Genomic DNA, 23,487 nt, shown 5'->3' with positions numbered 1-23,487 from the left:
TTATTATTATTGTTGTTAACCATCTTACTCCTGGATAAATTTTAGGCCTTTCTCTGAAACCTTTGAAAATTTAAGATGCACGTCAGATTCTGTCTGGCTTTCCTCTATCACAAATTCTAAGGCGGATCTGTCTGTCCTCAACAATCAATTCCTTCCTGGGAGGTAAGAATCAATCCAGGAAAACAAGTCCCCTCTGGTTCCTCTGCCTTTTGAAGGATGGGATAATCATTAAGGCAAATCAAAAAATACTCACGTGCACTGCTTTGGAAGAACTCTATTTGGGAAGAGAGATTAGACATTTTTCTGTTTAGCCCCAGATGGCAGAATTCAGAGCTACTAGTGATAAAGAAATACTAGTGATAGATAGATGAATTTGTACTTGCTTTAAGGAAAAACTTTCTATTAAGAACTACCCAGAAAATGAAGTGATGTCTCAGGAAGGGTTGCCCATCACTAGAGGTCTTAAAGTGAAGGCTGGATGATCACTTGCTGGATACACTGTAGAAGAAATTTAAAACTTTTCAGGGATGCATTTGATTAGACAATGACTACAGGGATTCTGGGATTCCAACTTAGTTCAACACTTTCATTTTATGGATGTTTTACCTTCTCTTCTGTTTGATGCATGTGAGTTGTTTCTCCAAATAGCCTGTAAGGTCCCCAGAAGCAGGAACTCTTCTTTCCTTGCTTCTGGAATAAGTCTGAATACTTAGCCTGAAACAACTCAGGTTGATGTGGAATGAACTAGATGGTTGCTAAACTCCCTTCCAACTTGGAAATTCCATACTTTATGATTAGTTCATCTGAGCCTTGTGATTTGAACTGATAAAGGGCAGTTAGGCATTTTTTTATACCTTTGCACTTATCTCTGCCAATGAACTTAAAACGGTAGGACCTTTCTAAGGTTCTTCTGAAAGAGCCAGACAGAGAGCAGCTCTGTGAATGCATGTTCCTCTCCACAATGCCTACTACGCTGCCCAGAGTTATGTAGGGAACAGCTTCCAGTATAGAGCCCACTCTGCCTATCCTATCTTCCAGTACCTCTTCTGTCACTGCCCCTTTCCAAATCAAAAAATGCTTCTTTTAATGCCCACTCAGGACAAAGGCCCCGTATTCATATAAATTCTCTTGTGGTATTCTCAAACTTCCCCTCTTCCTATCTCCTCCAGGTCCATCTCATTCTCCATGTTTTCTCTCCAAGTGGATGAGGCCTGGGCCTTGTAAAGCTGAGACAGCACAGCAGGGTGGATATCGTGCTGGGCACAGAATGCAGGCAACAGGCGTTGGGCTCAAACGCCATCCCCATACTTAGCAGTCGTGTGACTTCACTCCTCTTAGTTTTACTTCCTTATCTGGGATAATATGAATGATGATGATACCTGGAGTACCTGCCTCATGGCACCTGCCTCAAATGATATAATATATCCCATGTGCTTTGCAAATCTTAAAGGGATATACATATATGTGTGTATATGTACACATACACACACACCCTCAGCTATCATCATACTCTTCCTCCTCATCACAACTATTAAATCCTATGTAATAGCAGGTTACACACTGTTCAGAAGTGTCCCATGGAGACTTGACAAATATGTCTAACATTAGGATCCCCACACCGGAGATACTTGACTCATGCCCTGGACTTGAAGTACCTCCAGGACTAGAATTACTGAGTAAAGGAAATGGCAGTAAGCTGTTCTCTACAGTCTCTTCTCAAGCTTGTCGTGAAGAACAGAGGCAGCTCGGAATTGTGGCCTGTGACCCAGGTAACCTGGTGATGCTAGGAAGGAAAGAGTTGAGAAAACCCTTGGAGTTTGGGTTGAATCTGTAAGGTCAGAAATACAGAAAGTGTAAAAGAGTTTGTGAAAAGCAGCTACAGTCAGGCAGAGATAAGCCTGCCCAGTGAAGAGAAACACAACTCCCCTTCGGAGATGACATTTCTATAGTGCTTTAAGGTTTACAAGTTACCTTCCTCACAACTCTCCAGGCTGTACTCTGGACTTCTCCAACCAAGCCCCAGTTTGGGTACTTTTACCCCTCTATCCTCCTTCTAGTTTCCTCTTAGGTGTAGTCTTCATTAGAATGTAAACTCCTTGAAGGCAAGGTTTGCCTTTCTATTTCTATTTGTATTCTAGGCCCTTAGCATAGTGCTTGGCACAAAGTAAGCCTTTAATAAATGCTAGTTGACTGACTTTACTGTATAAGTTATTTTGCTTATAAGGAAACTGACGTTTAGAAAAAAAGGAAATGAATGTCCTAGAGTTACAAAAGTGATGGTGGTGGTGGTAGAAGTAGTAACAGTAGTCGCAGTAGTAATAATAACTAGAATTTATATAGCACCAAAAGATTTGTAAAACACTACAAATATCTCCTTTTATCCTTACAACAATCCTGCTATTATTACATTTTACAGATAATGAAACTGAGGCATATGGAGAATAAGTGACGTTGAGGGTCACACAACAAGCATCTGAGGCAGGATTTTAACTTAGGTCTTCCTGACACTAGGGCCAGTTTGCTATCTACTTCACCACCTGGTTACTATATGGATAGTAAGTGGCAAAGCTGATACATGAACCCATGCTCTGATATATGCTCTTTCTGGTATGACATACTGACTGCCACCAGTCTTTTTTTTCCTATCTTCACAGTCTGGCCCTGCCCACAATGACTGTCTTCCCTGCTCAAACTAGAATTCAGGCTGCCACTCTGCACATGAACTCCATGGATACACAGACTAAGGAGGGAGTTCTATACTGGACTGATACAAAAGCATATTTGTGAGAGAAGGCAATCCTCCAGGGGAGTGTCTGGCTCACCAGTAACAAAAGATCTTCATGCCTGGGAACCTTTCCTCATAAATAGTGGCAGCAGTGTCCTCAGGTCCCTATGTAAGGTGGTAGAGATAAAAAACCTGGCCAAAAAGTTCAGCAGAAGTAAAGTCTGGGTGCTGTTCCTTTTCTCCTTAGGATATCCCTTATGTCCTAAACGCAGTATATACCCTAAGTGAAGCTTTTCTGCAACTTTTCAAGCAATGAAGGAGATCAGTAATTTGAGAGTGCCACATAGCATGGCAGCTCTGTGCCACAGGCCATAGGTTGCTAAGCCCCTGCAGTTCAAACTCCTCCACCTGCCATTCAAGGCTTTCCATAGACTGACCCCACCCAACCACATCAGCCTTATCTCTCAAGGCTTCCCAGACACACCCTCCACTCCAGCCAGGCCAATTTTTCCTCACAGTTAACTGAATCCAAACTATATTCATTCATGCCCTCCCCCATCTCTGATTATTTAATATGAAGACATAATAATACAGCTTAGCCTTAAGATACAGATGTACTTTTAAAGTGATTTTCTGCATTCTCATGACTCACCCAGTTCATCTCACCTCCTTCATAAAGCCTTCCAGACAGCCTCTTCTGACTTCCCCAATTGTTAATGCTGAATGATTATTTCCAGTCTAAATAATGTAGGCCTTGGTTATACAATGCTGGTTACTTCCTCACAAGGGTTGATCTAGGGGAATCTGTCTTCTATCCCACAAAAGACTCTAGAACAGACTAAAAATTATTTCAAGGATATTAATGTTTCCTCTCCAACAGGCTCTACGTTAGGACATCAATTTAGTTAAGTCCTGGGTTCAAAATCCTGCTTTAGACACTTACTAGCTGTGTGACCCTAGACATGTCACTCTACATCCCTGTGCCTCAGTTTCCTCATCAGTGGCCTCAAAGGCCCCGTCCAGATCTAGATCTATAATTCTATGATGTGTGTACTTACACTATTCAGCACAACCCACAGTTTAAGAAGTGCTAAAGGGGTCACAAGTGGGAAAAGTTTAAGAAGCCCAGCTTTATATAAGGTATGGTGTAACAGAAAGAATACTAGACCAAAACTTACTAGGCATAAGACCTTGGGCAAGTCATTTCTCCCTCTGTAAATTGAAAGGGATGAACTTGATGATTTTCATGTTCCCTTCCTGCTCTGACATCTTGGTGAGTTTAAAATTCTAAGTTACTATCCTAGCATCACTTTGCATGGGGCTGGAAAGAGTAAAGCACTAGAGGAATACTTGCAGGAGAATGGCATATTGGAAAACAGCTCTGGATTTGAAGTCACCATGCCACTTAATAGCTGTATGACCTTAGAACAAAGCCCCTTTTGGGGCCTTTGGGGCCTTAACTTTCTAATCTGTAAAAGGAGAGAGCTGGATCAGATGATCTCTTGGGTCCCTTTCAGTTCTCAAGGCCATGAATCTATGCTTGATGAATTCAGCCCTAACAGTACAGCTCAAGGGGTAGCAGACTGGCAAAAGCAGAGGCCATGGCTAGAACTAGAACTAGAATTAGCCTAGAGAAAGGCTTTTCTCCAGCCTCACTCCTGTTTTAGATATCCCTCTGATTAACAAAAGGGCTAAAGTGTCAGAATATATGTTTCTATCTCTGAAGAAGAATGACTTCTAGGGTCACACAATAAGTATCTGAGTCAGGATTTGAACTCAGGTCTTCTTGACTCTAGATCCAGTCTGCTAACTAAGAATGAGGATGGACTGGGGGGATGGCAGGAGGGAAGAGAGCAGCAGCTGTGCTGAGGCAGATCTGTTCCTTTCTCCTCTGGAAGCCCTCGGAGCCTTTTTCCTCTCTCTTTCATTGCACAAAGAATGACCAAAAATCACATTTAAGTATAGTTTACAAAGTGCTCACAACTACTCCACGGAGAGTTAGTAAAAGCATTATTAAGCCCAATTTGCAGATTAGAAATCTGAGAAATAGAAAGGTTAATTAACTTAGAATTCAAGGATCATAAATCAAGAACTAAAAGAGACCTCAAAGACCACCTAATCAAATCCTCTCCTTTTGCAAATAAGAAAATTGAGGCCTAGAAATCTAAGGTCACACAGGCAGTCAATTTTAGTGACAGGACCTGAACCCCAAGCCTTTGCCCCCAAGAGCTAGCATTCACTATGTTGTTTTCTCAGGGTCATATAGCTAGTAAAGGGCAGAACAGGGATTGGAGCTGAAGACCAATGTTCTTTTCACCACACATCTGTATGTTCCTAAGAAGGCAAGTTAAATGAAGGAAAGGTGACTGCCCCAGAGAATGAGCCCAAGAAAACAAGGTGCATCCCTATATGTGATGTTCCAGCTCATTCCCACTCCACTCAGAGGACCAGAGACCAGAAACTAATATAGGTTAAAGCAACTCTGACAAGAGGCACCATTCCCAGGACCCTTACCTTCTTCCAGGTCATTGCGTGCTGCTGCTTCCAGCAAGGTGATACTTGGGGGAAAGAGTACTCGTTTCTCCTTGATTCCAACAGTGGTTTTACTCTTCTTTTCCACACGGCCCTTCTTGCCCTGGGTCTCCTTCTCAGCCTGGGCCCACTTCTTCAGTTGCTGGGCCCTCCTCTTCTGTGCATGTTTAAGCCGTTCTTGGGTGCCCATCCTGCCCACCATGGGCATCTCTGCCAGAAGCTCCAGATGTTCAGCCATGGTGAAGGGCTGCCTCCAGGTAGGATGGGATAGGTCAGAGTAAGGGAGAGGAGAGAACAGAATAGCCTGGGCCTGGACCCAAGGGATGAGGCTGATGGCCTGATCCAAGCCCTCTGGGGGCATCCCCTGCCCAGCACCTACTCCTCCTTGGGATCCTGCTGTAGCTGTTGATCAGTTAGCTGCTCCGTAGTTTGAGCCTCTGGCTTCAGAGGCAAGAAATTGCTCCATAGTGCTGAACCTGGTTCTCAATAGTGCTATCTAGACAAGTCTGTGGGGAAGGCTGGGGTCCAGGCAGTAATATATCCAAATGACTCAATACTAGCCTGGGAACTAGTCACCATCTGCTCCCCAACCCACAAAGCTCTCCAGTTCTGGTTTCTGAAGCTCTAGACCTCAGTTTCCAGAGACTGGAGCCCAAGTACCTCTCCCTGTGACAGTTGGGGAGTAGGTAAAAGGAAAAGTTGGGCAAACAATCCCCTCAGTGTCCCTGACCCGCTGGGCTGTCACTATGCCCAAGACACCGATGATCTATGCCCACCCCGCTTTGTTCCTTTCTCTCGTCGCCTCCCCCAACAGGGTCAGGGTGCACAGCTGGTATGTGTGGTGCACAGCAGGCAGGATCCACTCAGCAGGGAAGCAATCACTGAGACAGAGGCCAGTCTCAGTCCAGGGTCTGCTGCTAATTACCCTGATAAGGAGGCTCCAGCTTCCCCAAGCCACTGAAGGGCAGGGGAAGGGAAAACAATCAACAGTAAGTGATGGCCCCTCGAAGGGTCCTGGCAGCACCCCTGATCACTTCTTTCCAAGTCAGAGAACCAACAGGTCCAACCAGAGAGCTCCCCATTATCAGACCCTCTTCAATATTGTGCTCCTTTTTCCTTCTGCCTCTCCCAGCTTAGTCAGAATGTTGGGCTTTCCAGTGTCAGTTTATAGCCCCCATTACCATCATAAACTGATGGAGTGCCAGTGGGGCAGCTCCTCCCCAAAGGGAGGGAACAGGAGATCAGCTATCAAAGAAGAAAGCAGAGGAGGTCAGGATGTTATGCTGGTATGTTGATGGGGTCTTTTTCTGCCAAGGTCTAGAAGTTTCTCCTTTCCAAGGCTTCAGCCTGGTGTCTGCTCCACCAAGGCCGTGCTGGAGTTGGGCTGGCCAGCTGGCTCCCTTCTTCTTAGTAATTTGATTTGCCCAAGTTCTCTGGCTCCTGTCCAGCAAAGGAGTGGGCCTCTCTGGCCCAAATGCAGGAGAAGGTGGGCAAGCAGGTAGATGGGCAGGCGGGCAGGCAAGTCAGTGATGGGGCAGTACCTTGGCTCCTCCCCAGCACAGTGTGGCTGGGTACACACTACCTTTTGCTGCCCTGCCACCCCACTCACAAAGACAGGCAGACAGGCAGCTCCCACAGACCTGAGGAGAAAAAAACAAGGAAACATCAAAGAAAGCATGAAGGGGGAGGGGAGAAGGAAGGAGGGAGAAGGCGTCAGCTCTCTCAAACCAAGTGAGAGGTGGCCAGGTCAATATCTACTGCTACTGACACAGTTTAGACGGTAGCATAAGATCTTACTTCCACACAATACAGCCCCAAAGCTCCCCCTTGTCCCTCCTCATCAATCCTCATTCTTATCCTCTCATTACAGCATACCTTCCCCACCTCTCTACCCACCCCCAACAGAATGGAGAGGGTTTTCATTCAGTATGAACCTAGGTCATGTTTTCCTGGGGTGGGGCAAATGGAAAGCCACTGCTTAAAATGTTTTAATGCCCTTAAAACCCAACTGCCTGGTAAATGAAGGTCAAACTCCTCACTCTGACAATCTAGAGTCAATCTACCCTTCTCAAGAACATCTTCAGCTAAATGGGAGTACTGGCTGCCCTCTTAATGTAACTCATGCTTTCTTACACTGGAACTTTTGCCAGCTGTTTCCCATCCTGGAATGTCAGCCTACTTTCACCTCCCTACCACTCTGCCATCTATGGGCTGAAATCCTACTTATTCTTTAAGACCAAACTCCAGTGACACCTCCTTCATGAAGCCTTCCCTGATTCCCTTTCATGAAAGTCATCTCCACTTCATCAAAACCCTTAGGACATCTTGTACATCCTGCTCTCTGTAATATAGCTATTTCTGTCCATATGTTGTCTACACTAAGACAGCTAAGAGGAAGGAGGGATCTTGTTACTCATTGGTGTATCCTCAATGCCCAGACACAGTGTCTCAGACTTAGGAGGTACTTAATGTTTGTGGAATAAAGGAGTAAACAAATAACAGAAAAATAGTGTTGGCCGAGTGCTATTTAGATTCAAGTGAGTAGGTTTCAAATGTCCCCTCATACAAAATTGTGTGACTTTTTGCAAATAACTTCTCAAAGTCTCAGTTTCTTCATCTGTAAAATGGGATAAAAGTATTTGCACCACTTAACCTCAGAGGATTACTGTGAAGAAAATCCTTTGTAAACCCTAAAGTACTACATAAGCATGAGTTATTTTTCTTGCCTAGCCTAGAGCCGAACATCTCAAGAGCTGGAAGGAATTTCAAAGGTCCGCCTTCATAAGCATTCAATCCACTTTACCACAGACTTGACAAATAAGCACCCAATCTTTCCTTGAAGAAACTCTAGTGAGCAGAAACTCACTACCTCCCATAGCAGCTCATTTCACTTTCACACGGCTCTGTCAGAAGTTGTTGGATTGTTTTGTTTTTTTTCTGTCTGGGGCCGAAATCTTTCTACCATCCCTATGCCGTATAGAACTAGGATTTAAACAGAACAAATCTAAGCACTTTTTCACAAGCTAGTTCAAATACTTGAAGACAATTATGATGTTCCCCTAAAGTTTTCTACATACTAAACTATTTAGTTCCTTCAAAGAATCGTCATGTGGCATGATCTTAAAACTCAGATGGCACAATCACAATCATTCTGGTCATGTTCCTCTGGACATCCTCCAGCTTATCAATGTTCTTTCTACACTGTGGCACGTAGTCCTGAACATAATACTCCAGATGTGATCTGAGCAGGGCAGAGGGCAGAGGGACAATCAGCTTCCCAGCCCTGGTGTCTCTCAGAGAGACCTAAGGCTGCATTTCAGAAAATGAAGGAAGCTGAAGAGGAAATTGGAGCACCAGACTTGATTCTGACAAACAACAAATGGGTACTGCAGCAGAAATCAACGGAGCCAACTTCTGGCAAAGATGGCTACCTGAACAAGAGAGTAAGCCACCCAGTTTACATATAACTACTCCGTAGAATTCATACTAGACCAAAAGTGATCCACCTCAAAATTGTCAGAAGTCTAAAGACAAGAGGAAAGGAGGCTCCCCTCTCCTTTAAGCAAAAAGATTGTGAGGTGACCGGAGATAGGACAGATGTAGACTGTAAGACTTTTAAACTGAGAGGCAGCAAGATCAAAGGGTTCCTTTTGGAAAGCCCTAGAATAGTCAGAAAGCCCCACAATGGGGACACTGAAAGACTTAGGGAGCAGTACCAGGCAGTAACCAGCCAAGTACTGACCACCATAATGCAGACAGACTGGGACAGTAGGGGCTATTACTTAACACTCTGTCCTGAGATATCACAAAGGGTCCTAAAAATCCAGGTCTTTGAACCTCAAAGATCCAGGGGAGCCTAAACTCAAGAAGTAGAGGTCAATCCCTAGTACCCAGGGAGCCCAACGTAAGACCAAGCAGGACTGATCATTCCACACAAAAGTTGCAGCTAGGGAATAAACCCTGGATCTGGCACAATGATGAAATCCAGAAAATGAAGTCAGAGATAAATAAAAGAACACACCCACAAGTATCAATAATTATTGCATATATGACTCCATAACAACCATAAGCATAGAAAAAATGGATTCCACAAGGATTATATTAATATAACTGGAAAAAATAGGCCAAGAGATATAAAAATGAAATAAAAGCACTGAAGGAAATAATTGGAAGATGAATAAGCAGCTTAAAAAACAAACCTTACCCAAGAAAGAAAATCCCTGAAAACCAGAAGAGGCCAAGTAGAAATAAACAATTCCATGAAATAGTAAGAAATATTGATATTGATATCAAATATTAAGAAATATTTGATTTTGAAGAAAATCAAAAGATTGAAAAAAATGGAAGAAAATTTAAGATAACTGAGATAAAAAACAACATATCTGGAAACAAGTCAAGAGAAAATTTAAGAACCAATGGATTTCTTAAATGTCATGATTTTTAAAAGCACCTAGATGAAAATTACTCACATATCTCAGAAACAGAGGACAAAGCAATGATAAAAAGAGTTCACCAATCACGTGCTGAAAGGAACCCCAAAAGGAACAGTCCCAAGAATGCCAAAGTCAAAATTTAGAACTGTCATATCAAAAAAAAAAATGCAAATATTAAAAAAGATGGAGTTCAAGAACCAAGATGCTACAGTCAGGTTTACGTAGGACCTAGCAGCTTTCTTCCAAAAGGCAAGAGATATGAGCTTACAATCAAGAAAAACTTACTCTGCAAACTGAGGTAATTCAACAGGGAAAAAATGGATTGTTAATGGAATTGAAGACTTTCAAGTATTTCTGATGAAAAGACCAGAACTGGAGTACAAATGCTGAAATTTAAACATAAGGGTCTGGAGAAACCTAGAAAGGTGCATTTATTTGGTTATTTATACCTATATGATATGGAAGAAGCCACATGATAATACAGCACTAATTCTAATGGGAGAGAAGAAACAAGTGGTCCTCCAAAATTTTAATGTCTTCATGGGGTATTAAGGGAGTTCAATTAGAATAACAAAAGTCCTAGGATAGACTGGCTCTGTTCTGAGAGTATGATGAGATGAAAAAGAAGGAAGGTAAAAGGAGGAATACACTAGTGTAGAAAGGAAAAACAAGGATGCTGAACTTGCTATTAGCACCTAGATGGTGGTGTGGATAAAGTGCCAGGCCTAGAGTCACAAAGATCTGAATTCAAACATGGTCTCAGACACTTAAAAGCTGTGAGACCCTATGAGAGTCACTTAAGCTCTGTTTACCTCAATCCCCTCATCTGTAAAAAGGGGATAATATCTACGTTTCAGGGTTGTTGTGAGGATCAGATGACATAATACTTGTAAAGTGCTTAGCATAGTGCTTGGTACATGACAAGGACTATATAACTATCAGTCATTATTGTCACTATTATTATCATCATTATCTTACGATTGAGGAATGTGAGGAGAAGAATATGCAAACATGGAAGAATGGGCAGGGGGAGTAGGCATCAGCTGAACCTCAGTTAAAATGGACAGAGGTGAGTTAACACAGACATACACAAAAGATTGGTGTGAAAATACATAAAACTCAACAGGGAGACAAACTTGGATACAAAAAGATGGAAACTAAAAAGAGAGGAAATACCATGGAGAGAAGAGGCAAAAGCAAAGCAAACTTCCCAGTCCTGAAGGGAGGAATTAAAAGGGACAGAGCTTGAAAAGAACTAGAATCCAAGGGAATGGATGAACTAATTGGGTAAATGAATGTAATGGAATATTACTGGACCATAGCAAATACAAACTGATTTAGAGTGAAATGAGCATGACCATAAGAACAATTTACACAAGAAAAATGACAATGTAAATAAAAACAACTTTGAAAGAACTCTGATCAAAGATATAACCAACCATGTGTCCAGACAAACTATGATGAAACATGTAAACATGACTCTTGACAGAAAGGTGAGGGATACAAGGGGCAGAAGGAGATATACATTTCTGGACATGGCTACTGTTTGGATTAATTTTGATTGGCTATGCTTATTTGTTACAAGTTTGAGGCTTCTTTTTCTTTTCTCTTGGTAAATGGAAGATAGAGAAGAAGTGTGTTGGGCAGGCAGCAATAGTGATGTCCACAAAGAGAGTCACTGAAACATTTTTTTAAAAGCACACAGTGAGGAGATGCAGCCAAGATAGCAGAGATAAGGCAGGGACTCTCTTGAGCTCTCCCAAATTCCCTTCCAACCAACTTTAAAATAACACCTCAAAATGAATTCTGGAGTGGCAGAATCCACAAAAGGATGAGATAAAACCTTGTTCCAACCCAAGGTCTTGACAATACACATCCAGCAGGAATATCTGTTGCACTGGGGTGAGAGCGGAGCACAGTGCAGTGTAGTGTAGTGTAGGAATCTCCCCAGCAAGCCAGCAGTATGAATTCCCTCAGCAAGCTTTGGAAGCAACTGAATTGGTGATAGCAGCTTCTGGAACTGTTAGTCCACAAATGGCAAGAGGGTCAGATAACTGTCAGAAAGAGATTACAAAAGTCTCTTTGATGGCACTGGGTGCAGGACTGTTGTTACATTGCCCCAACACAGATCTGGGTCACAGTCCTGGGTCCTACTCCCAAGACAAAGAGGAATACTAGCATACAGAGCTTATAGCTGCAGGGGAGTGGGGACCCTGAGCATAGTTCTGGGGTAGAAAAGAGTATATGAGATCACTTACAGAGCATAAGCCAAGAGAATAGTAAATAAGCTTTCCTTAGATCATACTGTCTTGGAAGAACCGAAAACTTATAGATCTCAGAACTACCTCTGAAAACAGATGCAAAAAAACCTTAAGCTTCAGACAGTGCCACTTCCACCTCAGAAGCAGACCCCAATTTTTACATAAAGTCAAAAGTCAAGAAATAGGCTCAAAAAATGTTCGGTCATTTTTAGTCATGACTGACTCTTCAGGACCCAGTTGGGGTTTTCTTTGCAAAGATATTGGAGTGGTTTGCCATTTCCCTCTCCAGTTCATTTTTATATATGAAGAAACTGAGGGAACCAAGTTTAAGTGACATACTCAGGGTCACACAGCCAGCAAATATCTGAGGTCATATTTTAATTCAGGTCTTCCTAACTCTAGTCCTAGAACTGTTGTCACTGCGCCACCTAATGTCCCTTGGAAAAAATGAGCAAACAACAAAAAAAGAACCTGACTTTACTGGTAACATGGACAACCAAAACATGAAATCAGAAGAAGTCATCAAAGTCAAAACAGGTACAATCAAAGCCTCAAAGAAAAATGTAAATTGGTCTCAGGCCGACAAAAAGAATTCCTGGAAGAGTTCAAAAGGGATGTGAAAACTCAAATAAGAGAGGTAGGGGGAAAATTGGGAAATGAAATGAGAGTGATGCAAGAAAATCATGAAAAAAGAGTCAACAACTTAGTAAAAGAGGCAGGCACACATACACAAAAAAAAAAACTGAAGAAAATACCTTAAAAAACAGAATTGCATTGTTGGTGGAGCTGCGAGAGCATCCAACCATTCTGGAGAGCAATTTGGAACTATGCCCAAAGGGCTACAAAAATGTGCATATACCCTTTGACCCAGCAATATCGCTACTAGGACTGTATCCCCAAGAGATCATAAAAATGGGAAAGGGTCCCACATGTACAAAAAATTTATAGCAGCACTCTTTGTAGTTGCCAAAAACTGGAAGTCAAGGGGATGTCCATCAACTGGGGAATGGCTGAATAAATTATGGTATATGAATGTAATGGAGTATTATTGTGCCATAAGAAATGATGAACAAGAAGACTTCAGAGAGGCCCGGAAGGACTTATATATGACCTGATGCTGAGTGAAAGGAGCAGAACCAGGAGAACTTTGAGCACAGCAACGACCCCAGTGTGTGAGAGTTTTTTCTGGTAGACTTGGAATTTCGTAATAACGCAAGAACTTCTTAAAAAAAAAAAAATCCCAATGGTGGTTTTCTAAGGCAAAATGCCTTCCACACTCAGAGAAAGAAATATGGAAGTCATTCGCAGAATGTAGCAGATCATGTTTGTGTATGTGTATGTGTTTGTGTATCACGTTTTGATTTGTTATATGATTTCTTCCATTTATTTTAGTCTGACTACATAGCATGACTATAGTGAAAATGTACTCAATAGGAAAGTATATGTAGAACCTATACAGAATTGTATGCAGTCATGGGGAGGGAGGGGGGTAGTGGGGGATAGGTGTGGGGGGGATAAAATCTCAATTGTATGGCAGTGATTGTTAAACATTAAAAAATAATAATAAAAAAAACAGAATTGGTCAAATGGTAAAAAAGGCACAAAAATTCCACTCAAGAGAACTCCTTAAAAATCAGAACTGGACAAATGGAAAAAGAGACACAAAAGTTCACTGAAGAAAATAACTCCTTAAAAAGTAGAATTGGGCAAGTGGAAACTAACGACTCCATGAAATATCAAGAAACAATCAAACAAAATCAAAAGAATGAAAAAATCAAAGAAAATATGAAATATCTCCTTGGAAAAATTGACCTGGAAAATAAATCAAGGAGAGATGAGTTTAGAACTATTAGACTACCTGAAATCTTTCAAGAAATTATCAAGGAAAACTGCCCTGACAGTCTAGAACTAGAAGGCAAAATAAAAATGGAAAGAATCCACTGATCACCTCCTGAAAAAAATCCCAAAATGAAAAACTCCCAGGAATATTATACCAAATTCCAGAGATCCCAGGTTAGGAAGAAAGTACTGCAAGCCTCCAGAAAAAAAAAAAATTGAAACATCGTGGAGCCATAGTCAGGATAACACAAGATTTAGTAGCTTCTACATTAAAGGATTAGAGGGCAAAGGAGCTAAGTTTATAACCAAAAATTACCTGCCCAGCAAAACTGAGTATAATCCTTCAGGAGAAATGGTACTCAATGAAATAAAGGAATTTCAAGAATTCTTGATGAAAAGATCAGAGCTGAAAAGAAAATCTGACTGTCAAATAAAAGACTTAAGAGAAACATAAAAAGGTGCGAAAGCTTTTACACTGGAGGAAAAGATGGCGAAAGTCAGAGGAAGGGAGGGAGCACTTGAACTAAACTGAACTGTTTAGTCGCTGTTCCCCAATCTTGTCCCACCCTTTCCCACTTTCATGCATTTGTGTAAGCCACCTTCCATTCCTTGAAAGCACTCCAAATTCAGTCTCTACTCACTAAATCACAAAATCTCAGAGTGGAAAAAATCTTGGTATTTCTCCCATACCTAGATAGGCTTTATTTCTGCATCTCTGACTGACCTGCGGCAGCTCCCTACTGCACATCTAGTTCCAGAGGTTGAAGGCTAGAAAAGTACTTGATCCTAGAAACAGTGATGTGTGTGATATAGTGCAACAATTATTATCCCCATTTTACAGATGAGGAAATTAAGGCTCAAGCAGGTAAAGTGGTTTGCCCAACAGCTATCATGAATTGGTGCTGTAACTTGAACTCTGGTCTTGGGCTCCCAAATATATGTTCCTTGTACTACACCATACCACCACCACACACTAACCTGGAAATGAACCCAGGATTCCAGGCTCCCTCATCTACCAATCTTTCTATCAGTCTCATGATTGCTTTCCTATGCAGAAAAATAGATACTCCAGAGAAAAGCAATACCAAGAGGAAGTGGGCCTAAATATGGACAGTTAACTCCCAGTTATTGCAGCTGATGTTGGAACTTGTCTGTGATACTAAAAATAATAAGAGCTCACATAGTAGTTTAAAGTTCATAAAGCACTTTACATAGATTACTTCCCTTGAGTCTCATAATAAGCATATATTATTCATTCCGCTTTACAGATGAAGAAACTGAGGCTCAGAGGGTTTGTGTGATTTACCCATGGTGACATGGTGGCTGAACCCAATTTCTTCCAGCTTTCTGCCTCCATGGATTTGCTCAGATCATCCTATATGCCTTCAAACTTACATAAACTGACAAAAGTGAAGTGAGCAGAAGCAGGAGAACATTGTATATAGTATGGGCAATATTGTACAATGAAGAATTGTGGATGACTTAGCTGCCCTCAGCAATACAATGATCCAAGACAAACCCAAAGGACTCATGAAAAAAAAGTTACCCACCTCCAAAGAAAGAATTGATGTTGTCTGTATTCTACATACTATCTTTGTTTCATGTCATCTTGCACAAAATGACTAATATGGAAATGTTTTACATGACTACATATGTATAACCTATATCAGACTGCTTATTGCTTTGGGGGGGTGGGTAAGAGATAGAATTTGGAACTCAAACTTTTTAAAAAATGTTAAAATTGTTTTTACATGTAATGGGGGGAAATAAAATATATTTTTTTAAAGGACATGCAGGAAGGAAGGAAACAAGCCTTTATTCAGCATCTAATATGCAAAGTGCTTTACAAATATTATCTCATTTGATCATCACAATAACCCTATAAGGTATGCGCTATTATTATCTCCATTTTACAGATGAGGAAACTGGGGCAGACAGTGGTTAAGTGACTTGCCCAGGGTTACACAGCTAACCAAATGTCTGAGGCCGGATTTGAATTCAGGTCTTCCTGACTCTAGGCCACTCTAGGCTCTATCCATCACGCTACAGAAGAGTTAAGAACGAGAGAAGGTCACTGTGGATTAGTACAAAAGAGTACCATGATCCTATAGTCAGAGTGCTAGGCAGACTAAAGCCCACTGGAATTGAAGCTTGTGAAAAATATTAATGACAAAGTTAATATTATTATCATTAACAACTTCCACATCTAAGGTTTGCATATCATTGTACACACATTTAACAAGGCTTCATTAGCTATAGTTAAAGGAAATGGAAGATCAAAGAAAGAATCAGTCTTGGGTGGCCAGTCTGTTCTAATGATCTACTTTTCTATTTTTTAACAAAACTATGAAACAGTTTTGATGAATATACCTTCAAAATTAGTTTGGTATCTGCTAATGCTAGACTCCCTTCATTCCTACCTTTTTTATATTTCTTCTTAAGAGTCTAGACCTTTTGTCCTTCTAACTAAATTTTATTTCATCTAGTCCTATAAAAGTCTGTCCCTGATAGTCTGATTAAGAGAAAAACTAAATCTATAAATTAAGTTAAGAGTATTATCACTTTTTATTACACTGGCATTGGTGAACCACAAACAGTGAAGATCTCTCCAACTATCTAAGTCTTTATTTCAGGAAAATGAAGACCAGGGTCAGACCAGAGAGGGCCCCAATGGCTAGGGCAGATCAGAGCAGGCTAAAGAGGCTCCACTGTCAGGGGTCAGTTTGGGTCAAGAAGATAGAAAAGGATGAAAATTTAGGATGAAAGAGCTGAGAACTCTAGAGGAGGAATGTTCATTAGACCAGGCCTCTAATTAACCAGCCCTACCTGGCTACCCAAACTGCTTTACTCTGATGCACTTAAGCAACAATAAGCATGACTTATAGATTTCCCACTCAGGAGAGGATTCTAAGGGCGCTTTGCCAGGAATCTGAAGCTGTTTGGTGTAGCAGAAAGAACACTAGATTCTTCGTTCTACCCTCCAAACTTCTGAATCTATCTTCCTATCTTCCTCACTAACAGTGTGACCCTGGGCAAGTGACTCACCCTGTTTGTCTTATCCACTGGAGAAACAAATGGCATACCAGACCAGTGCCTTTGCCAAGAAAACCTCATACACAGTCATGAAGAGTCGGAAACAACTGAACAATAACAAGGAGAGGGAGGTGGAAGGGGAGCACACTAACCCACTACACCTCCACAAAAAGCCCACCCCACTTTAAGACAGCTCTGTTAAATTTTTCCTCATAACAAACTAAGTCAAAAAAGTCTGACAGACCAACTTTATTGTTCCAAGAGTTGGACATTCCATTTCCCATCTCTATGCCTTTACATAGCCTGGAATGTATAATCCTCTCATTTCTACTTCCCAGAATCACTGGCTTCCTTCAAGGCTCAGCATGTGCCACCTGATTCCTCCTAGGTGGAAGTGCTCTCTCCTTTTTCAGGGCACCAAGACCTTACTTACTTACCAAGCACTTACTTACCGAGCACCTCTCTAGAAGAATGAAAGTTTCTTGAGGATAGGGACTACTTTTCACTTTGTCTTTGTATCTCAGTGCCTAGCACACAGTGGGCGTGTAATATTGTGTAAATGTTTCCACCTTTTAGTATATTTCAAGCTTCTTGAGGGCAAAGCCTCAGCTGTTTTTTACCTTTGTACCCTTTGTTCATGCTCCAGAATCCTACATTCATAGAAGATGCTTGATAAATGTTTGCTGAATTGAATTGCAAAAAGCCTTAGAGATCATCTAATGACTAGAATTCTAGATTCTAGTCTGACTTCTCTACTTCACCAAATGAGTAAACGGAAACCCATTGAGCAAGGGATAAAAGAGAACTGGGAGCATCTGAAGGAAAGAAAAACAGGAAAGTGGCTTGCCCAGGACCACCAAGAGGTAGAGGTAGGACTAAGGCCCAGGCCTCCTGCTTCCCCCTAGGCCAGGCCTCTTTCCACTACCGGACAACTCCTCCATCTGCCTTTGGGAGCCCAAGAGCCCACAAGACATTCTAGAACCTGTCCAAATAGTCTTGCTTCCTCCCAACTACCCAGATTTTCTCACTTGTCTGTTATTCCAAAATGTTTAGTTTATAAATCTAATATTCTACATTTTTCCTCTCAGGACCTCCTAAATCTCATGTTCTGACTGTAACATAACCTTCCTGCCCATTTCAAAAACTTAGTAATTTAGCTACCTCAGTCAGTCTTGGTAAACAGAAAGGTTTTAGGGACATCAACAACCCAAATAAACAGCACCCTTTCTATACCCTAAAAGAGATTAAAAAGCTATTTTCTGGGGCTGAGGGGATGCCCACAAACTGGGAAATAGCTGAACAAGCTGTGGTATGTGATTATGAGGGAATACTATTATACTATAAGAAATGATGAGCAGGATGCTCTCAGAAAAACCTGGAAAGACTAGCTTCAGCTGATGCAAAGTGAAACGTACTGTGTACAAAGTAATAGCAGTACTGTAGGACGATCAGTTGTGAATGACTTAGCTATCCTCAGCAACACAACGATCTAAAACAACCCTGAAGGACTTTATGATGAAAAATGTTATCTATCCACTCCCAGAGAAAGAACCGACAGTGTCTGAGTGCAGACTGAAACAGACTTCTTTTTTACTTTATTTTCTTAAGGTTTTTTTCTTGTCTGTGTTTCCTTTCACAACATGACTATTATGGAGATGTTTTGCATGACTACACATGTATGACCTATATTGAATTGCTTCCCTTCTCAATGAAGGGAAGGGGTGAGGAGGGAAGAAGGGAGAGAATTTGGAACTCAAAGCTTTAAAAATGAATGTTAAAAATTGCTTTTACATATAACTGGGAAAAAATAAAGTACTACAGAAAAAAAAAGAAAAATGATTTAAAAAACCCAGCCCCTTTCCTGTCCCTAAGGAAGGTTATCAATCACACATCGTAGACAAGGACCCCAAGACCAGCTAATAACATTTTCAGGCAAAAGAGCCCACCCATTCATCCCCGGCCACCAGTCCTTTGGACCTGGCTCCCTTCCCAGGGTGAGCAAAGGAAAGAAGATGATGCTCCCTTCTTCTGAGTGCTACTGCTCATCAGATCTCATGAATGATCAGCCCTACCTAGTCAGTTCTCCTTCCAGCTAGTCCTCCCAAATCCCCTTGCTAGGCACCAGCCCTCTGCCCTGTCCCAGTTCCTAGTGCTAGGGTCACACATTGCCCAAGAAAGCACTGAAAATTCCACACTTACCATGGCAAAGAGCCTCCAGCCAGCCCAATCCAGCCCAGGCCTGCCCCACTGCCTAGACAGGAGAGAGAGAAGGTAAGCACTGCTAACAAATCCTCCTCCCAGCTCCCTGGAATTTCAAACAAAGATAATCTCCTTAACTCACTGATGGGAAAGGCATTCCAATGCTGCAGCCATAATGTCCCCCTGTTCTGGGCATGGCCCAGACCTCCTGGAGGTAAGAAAGACAGAAGGGAACCAGTCTGCCTGCCCAGAATGGCTCAACTCTCAAGGCTCACTACTCTACATTCCAGGAGAGGCCACCAGCCAGAGGACTGAGGCCTTCCTCAAATAACCTGAGAGTTGGCCAGACTCAGGGGCCAGGAATCTAACACTCATAACTGGTCATATTCAATTCTGGGTGTGGCATCCCTCTCTAGGACTTTCAGTTCCCAGTCTTGTTTCTAAAGCTCCTAGTCCTTCTCCTCAACCCCACTTTACCAGGAGTCCCAATTCCGTATATTAGCCCAACACACACACACACATACCAGGTGCTCAATAAAGTGTTTACTGACTAACTGTCCAGATTTCAGTGAGTTCCCCAAGGGCTCAGCCCAAACACACTGAAGGGAGACCTTCACCTCCCCTAACCCAGTCCTTATTTCCCAATTCCTACCAGGTATTAAATACACCCTTCCCAGCTGGATGTTGACCCCAACCATTCCAAATCCCAGCAGAGATAATCTGTTGCATTCAGACCCTAGAACCACTACCACCTTCTCAACAGTCCCTCATCAGCTAGGTGGCACAGTGGATACAGTGCTGGGCCTAGAGTCAGGAAGACCTAAATTTAAATCCAACCACAGGTAATAGCTGTGAGGCCTTGGGCAAGTGACTTAACCTCTGTCCATCTAAGTTTCCTCAACTATAAATGGGGATAATAATTACCAGAATTGTTGTGAGGATCAAAAGAGTTAATATTATATAGCACAGAACTTGGCCCAAAATAAGCACTTAATAAATGCTTGGTTCTTTGCTTTCTTCCTTCCTTCATAAAATAATATGACCATTCACACTGCTTGAGCAGGAAGTCACCAACTACAATCTTTCTAGGTAATACAGTAAACTACTGAATCTGACTATTTCCAGTCACTGCTTCCGAAGGTCCACTGGGCCTTTCTATCTGCCTTATAGCTAACCCTCCAATAAGTACTGCCTACATTAAATTAAAGAAAGCTAGGTGGTGCAGTGGATAGATATGAGCATGAAGTCTGGAATCAGTAAAACCTGAGTTCAAATCCAGCCTCAGTCACTTATTAGCTCTGTGAGACCCTGGACAAGTCATTTAAACCTGTTTGCCTCCATTTCCTTATATGTAAAGTGAGCTGCAGAAGGAAATGGCAAACCATTCCAGTACCTTTGCCAAGAAAACCCCAGATGGGGTCACAAAGAGTGGGTCAGGAAGAATCAGTCACAACTAAAACCACTGAACAACAGCAGCCCTAAATAAGTAAGAATTAGAATCTCCTAGAGAGTAGTGATTATCTTGCTTTTCTTTTTGTAGCTCCTACACTCAGAATAATACTTAAATGTTTAATATGGCACAGAGGATAGATCAGTGGACTAGGAGTCAGGAAGACTTGAATTCAAGTCCAACCTCAGCTCCTTGTTGACTTTGTGACCTTGAAAAAGTCATTAACCTCTGCCTCAGTTTCCTCATCTGTAAAATGAAGATAATAGGTTTGCAAGGATGAAATAAGATAATATTTACAAAAAAAAAAACTTTGCAAACCTTAAAGTATTATATAAAGGCTAGCTATCATTAATAGATGCTTTCCTATTCCACTCCCTCACTACCTTCGTCATCTTATTCTGGACCCTCTTCAGTTTGTCAATGTCCTTCCTAAAACTGAGGCTGAAAAAGTAGTGGCATCCCTAAAATAACCCAGTCTGAACATCGTCAAAATTCCAACTAGTTTTCTGACTCTTAAGTCTAGTGCCCATTCCACTATACCACACTGAAATTGGTTATGCCATGAATATCAGAACTGACAAAGCAGTAACACAGAAGAAAAAGAGATTTGTTGTTCAGTCATGTCCAACTCTCTGTGATTCTATTTGGGGTTTTGGTGGCAAAGATACCACTGGAGTGGTTTGCCATTTCCTTCAACTCATTTTACAGAGGAGGAAACTAAGGCGGACAGGGTTAAGTGACTTGCCCAGACAGAGTCACACAGCTATTAAGTGTCTGACGGCAGATATGAACTCAGGAAGATGAGTCTTCCTAACTCCAGGCCTGGCACTCTATCTACTGTACCACCTAGCCATCATAAAAAGGACAATGGATGGGGAATCAGAGAACCTGGCTTCTAGCCTGGCTCTGCCCCAATTTCCTCTGTGATTTTGAACAAGTACCTTCCCATATCTGGGTCTCAGTTTCCCAGGTTCCTGGCCTCTGTATGGTATCCTGTTCTAACCCTCAGTGGAACAAAACTCCGGTGTGATCTAGGTATGTCATTTAATTTTTCTTGTCCTCAGTTTCCTCATTTGTAAAATGAGGACCTTTGACTAGATAACCTCTGAGCTCTCTTCTAGCTCTAAATCTATGATCCTATAAATCAGTGCCTGGAGGTTTCTACCTTGGCTGACTACATTCATGGTCCTGGCATTGTAATCTTTTCCACATGAATCATGCCTCTGAGATCCCTCATCCACTCCATTCAGTGCCTGGCACAGGGCTGTTCACAGAACAGGCATTACTAAATACCTAAATACATTTCAGTGGCTGCTACTAGGTCAGGCCAGATTGGAGTCTCAGCAACTTGGATTTTTAAAGAAAATTCTATCATCTATTAATGCTAGACTTGTAAAGTCAGGAAGACCTGAGTCTGAATCCTGCTTTAAACATTTACTAGCTGTGTGATACTGAACAAATCACTTAACTTTTCTCGGTCTCAGTTTCCTCATCTATAAAACAGATAATAATATCACCTACCTGATAGGACTGCGAAGATCTGGTAATACATGTAGAGAGCTTAGCAGTCTTTGGGCCTCAGTTTCCTCATCTAAAAAAGGAGTGGGTTGGATTAGAAGATCACTAACCCCTTTCTAGCTTTAAATCCTATAATCCTAACTATGTTCTCCTAGCTATGTTACCTTGCGTAAATGACTTCACCTATCTGGGTTTCAATTTCTTCATCTATATAACAACAACAATTGTACTACCTACCTTCTAAGGGCATTATAAGACTCACATGACTAATACATGTAAAGCTTGCTCTCTTGTCCAATTCACTCTTCACAAACATCCAGCTCAGTCTTCTTAGATATTGTTCAGATCCTTTTATTTCCCTCCTCAAAAAACTTTCAAAGGTTGCCCACAAAGTATAGATAAAAAGTTCAAACTCCTCATTCTGGCCTTATGGCCATGCCTTTTCCACAACATACTTTTGGCTCCACAATACCAGTGGGCACTGCTGCATTCTGAATACAATCTGATTCCCTGTGCTGGTTATCCCCAACATGGCACTCTCAGTGCCTCTGCTCATATCATTTCTCCTGCCTGGAGTACCCCACCCTCATTCTCACAGGTGGAAAGGCCAGATTCCAACTATATTTTCACCAACAAGCCTTACCATACTGTTCAGAGTTATCTAGTCTAATGTTCTTATTTTACAGATAAGGAAAAAAGTAAAGTAGCCTGCATTTTCCTGTACTGTTATACTGTAACCTGACTTTACTATACATAGACTATGCATTACAAGCTATGATTCAAACTCAAGTCCTCTCACACAAAACAGAGTATTGTTTTTAATAGCTGGCGTCCACCATAATACTAAATATTATACTAAGCAAATGCATAATACATGACACTAAGTAAAGCTAAGAAAGGGCTGGACTCGGAGTCAGGAAGTCCTCTGACACTTAATAGTTGTGTGATCTGAGCAAGTCATTTAATTGCTCAGCCTCAGTTTCTTCTGTTGTAAAATGGGGATAATAATAGCACCTACTTCAATAGATAAATCAAATCCAATTATATATGTAAAGCACTTTACAAACCTTAAAGTATTATATAAATATTAGTTAGAATTATTAAAGATCAATAAATACAGCAAATTTAATCAGAAAAAAAGAAAACATTACAAAAACTAGACATTTGGAAGGTCATAGCAAATACAAAAGAAATGTTTAAAATTGTTAGACACAATGAAGTACACATGAAAACTTAGAAGAAATCTATGACAATATCCCAAAATACAGAATATCCAAACTGACAAAGCAGGAAAAAAAGAACCTAAATAGCTGAATCTCAGAGGGAAAAAAAATTAAATAAGCCATTAGTGAGCTTCCATATAAAAAAGACATCAAAAACATAATCACAAGTGAATTTTTTTCAAACTCTCAAAGGACAAGCAATTCCTATTAAATTCATCATAACTTAATAGAGAAAAAAAATAGTATACTATCAAAATCTTTCTATGAGGTAAAA

At 41.3% G+C, this 23,487-nt stretch overlaps 1 protein-coding gene across 3 annotated transcripts in view; it reads right to left on the bottom strand.

The window, feature by feature from the left end:
• The window catches only part of PPP1R16A (protein phosphatase 1 regulatory subunit 16A), a 111,758-nt gene that overhangs the window by 51,698 nt on the left and 36,573 nt on the right, over positions 1–23,487 (bottom strand). For all 3 annotated transcript variants that reach the window (XM_072602760.1, XM_072602759.1, XM_072602761.1), the window contains exon 2: positions 5,240–6,897. In XM_072602760.1, coding sequence (XP_072458861.1) covers positions 5,240–5,618 — 379 coding nt within the window. In that variant the 5' untranslated portion in view covers positions 5,619–6,897. The remainder of the gene's footprint in view (positions 1–5,239; positions 6,898–23,487) is intronic.

Source organism: Notamacropus eugenii, chromosome 4 (genome assembly GCF_028372415.1).
Source record: "Notamacropus eugenii isolate mMacEug1 chromosome 4, mMacEug1.pri_v2, whole genome shotgun sequence".
Classification (NCBI taxonomy): domain Eukaryota; kingdom Metazoa; phylum Chordata; class Mammalia; order Diprotodontia; family Macropodidae; genus Notamacropus; species Notamacropus eugenii.
The sequence above is the reverse complement of the archived record's forward strand: the minus strand, read 5'-3'. Positions and strand labels throughout refer to the sequence as shown.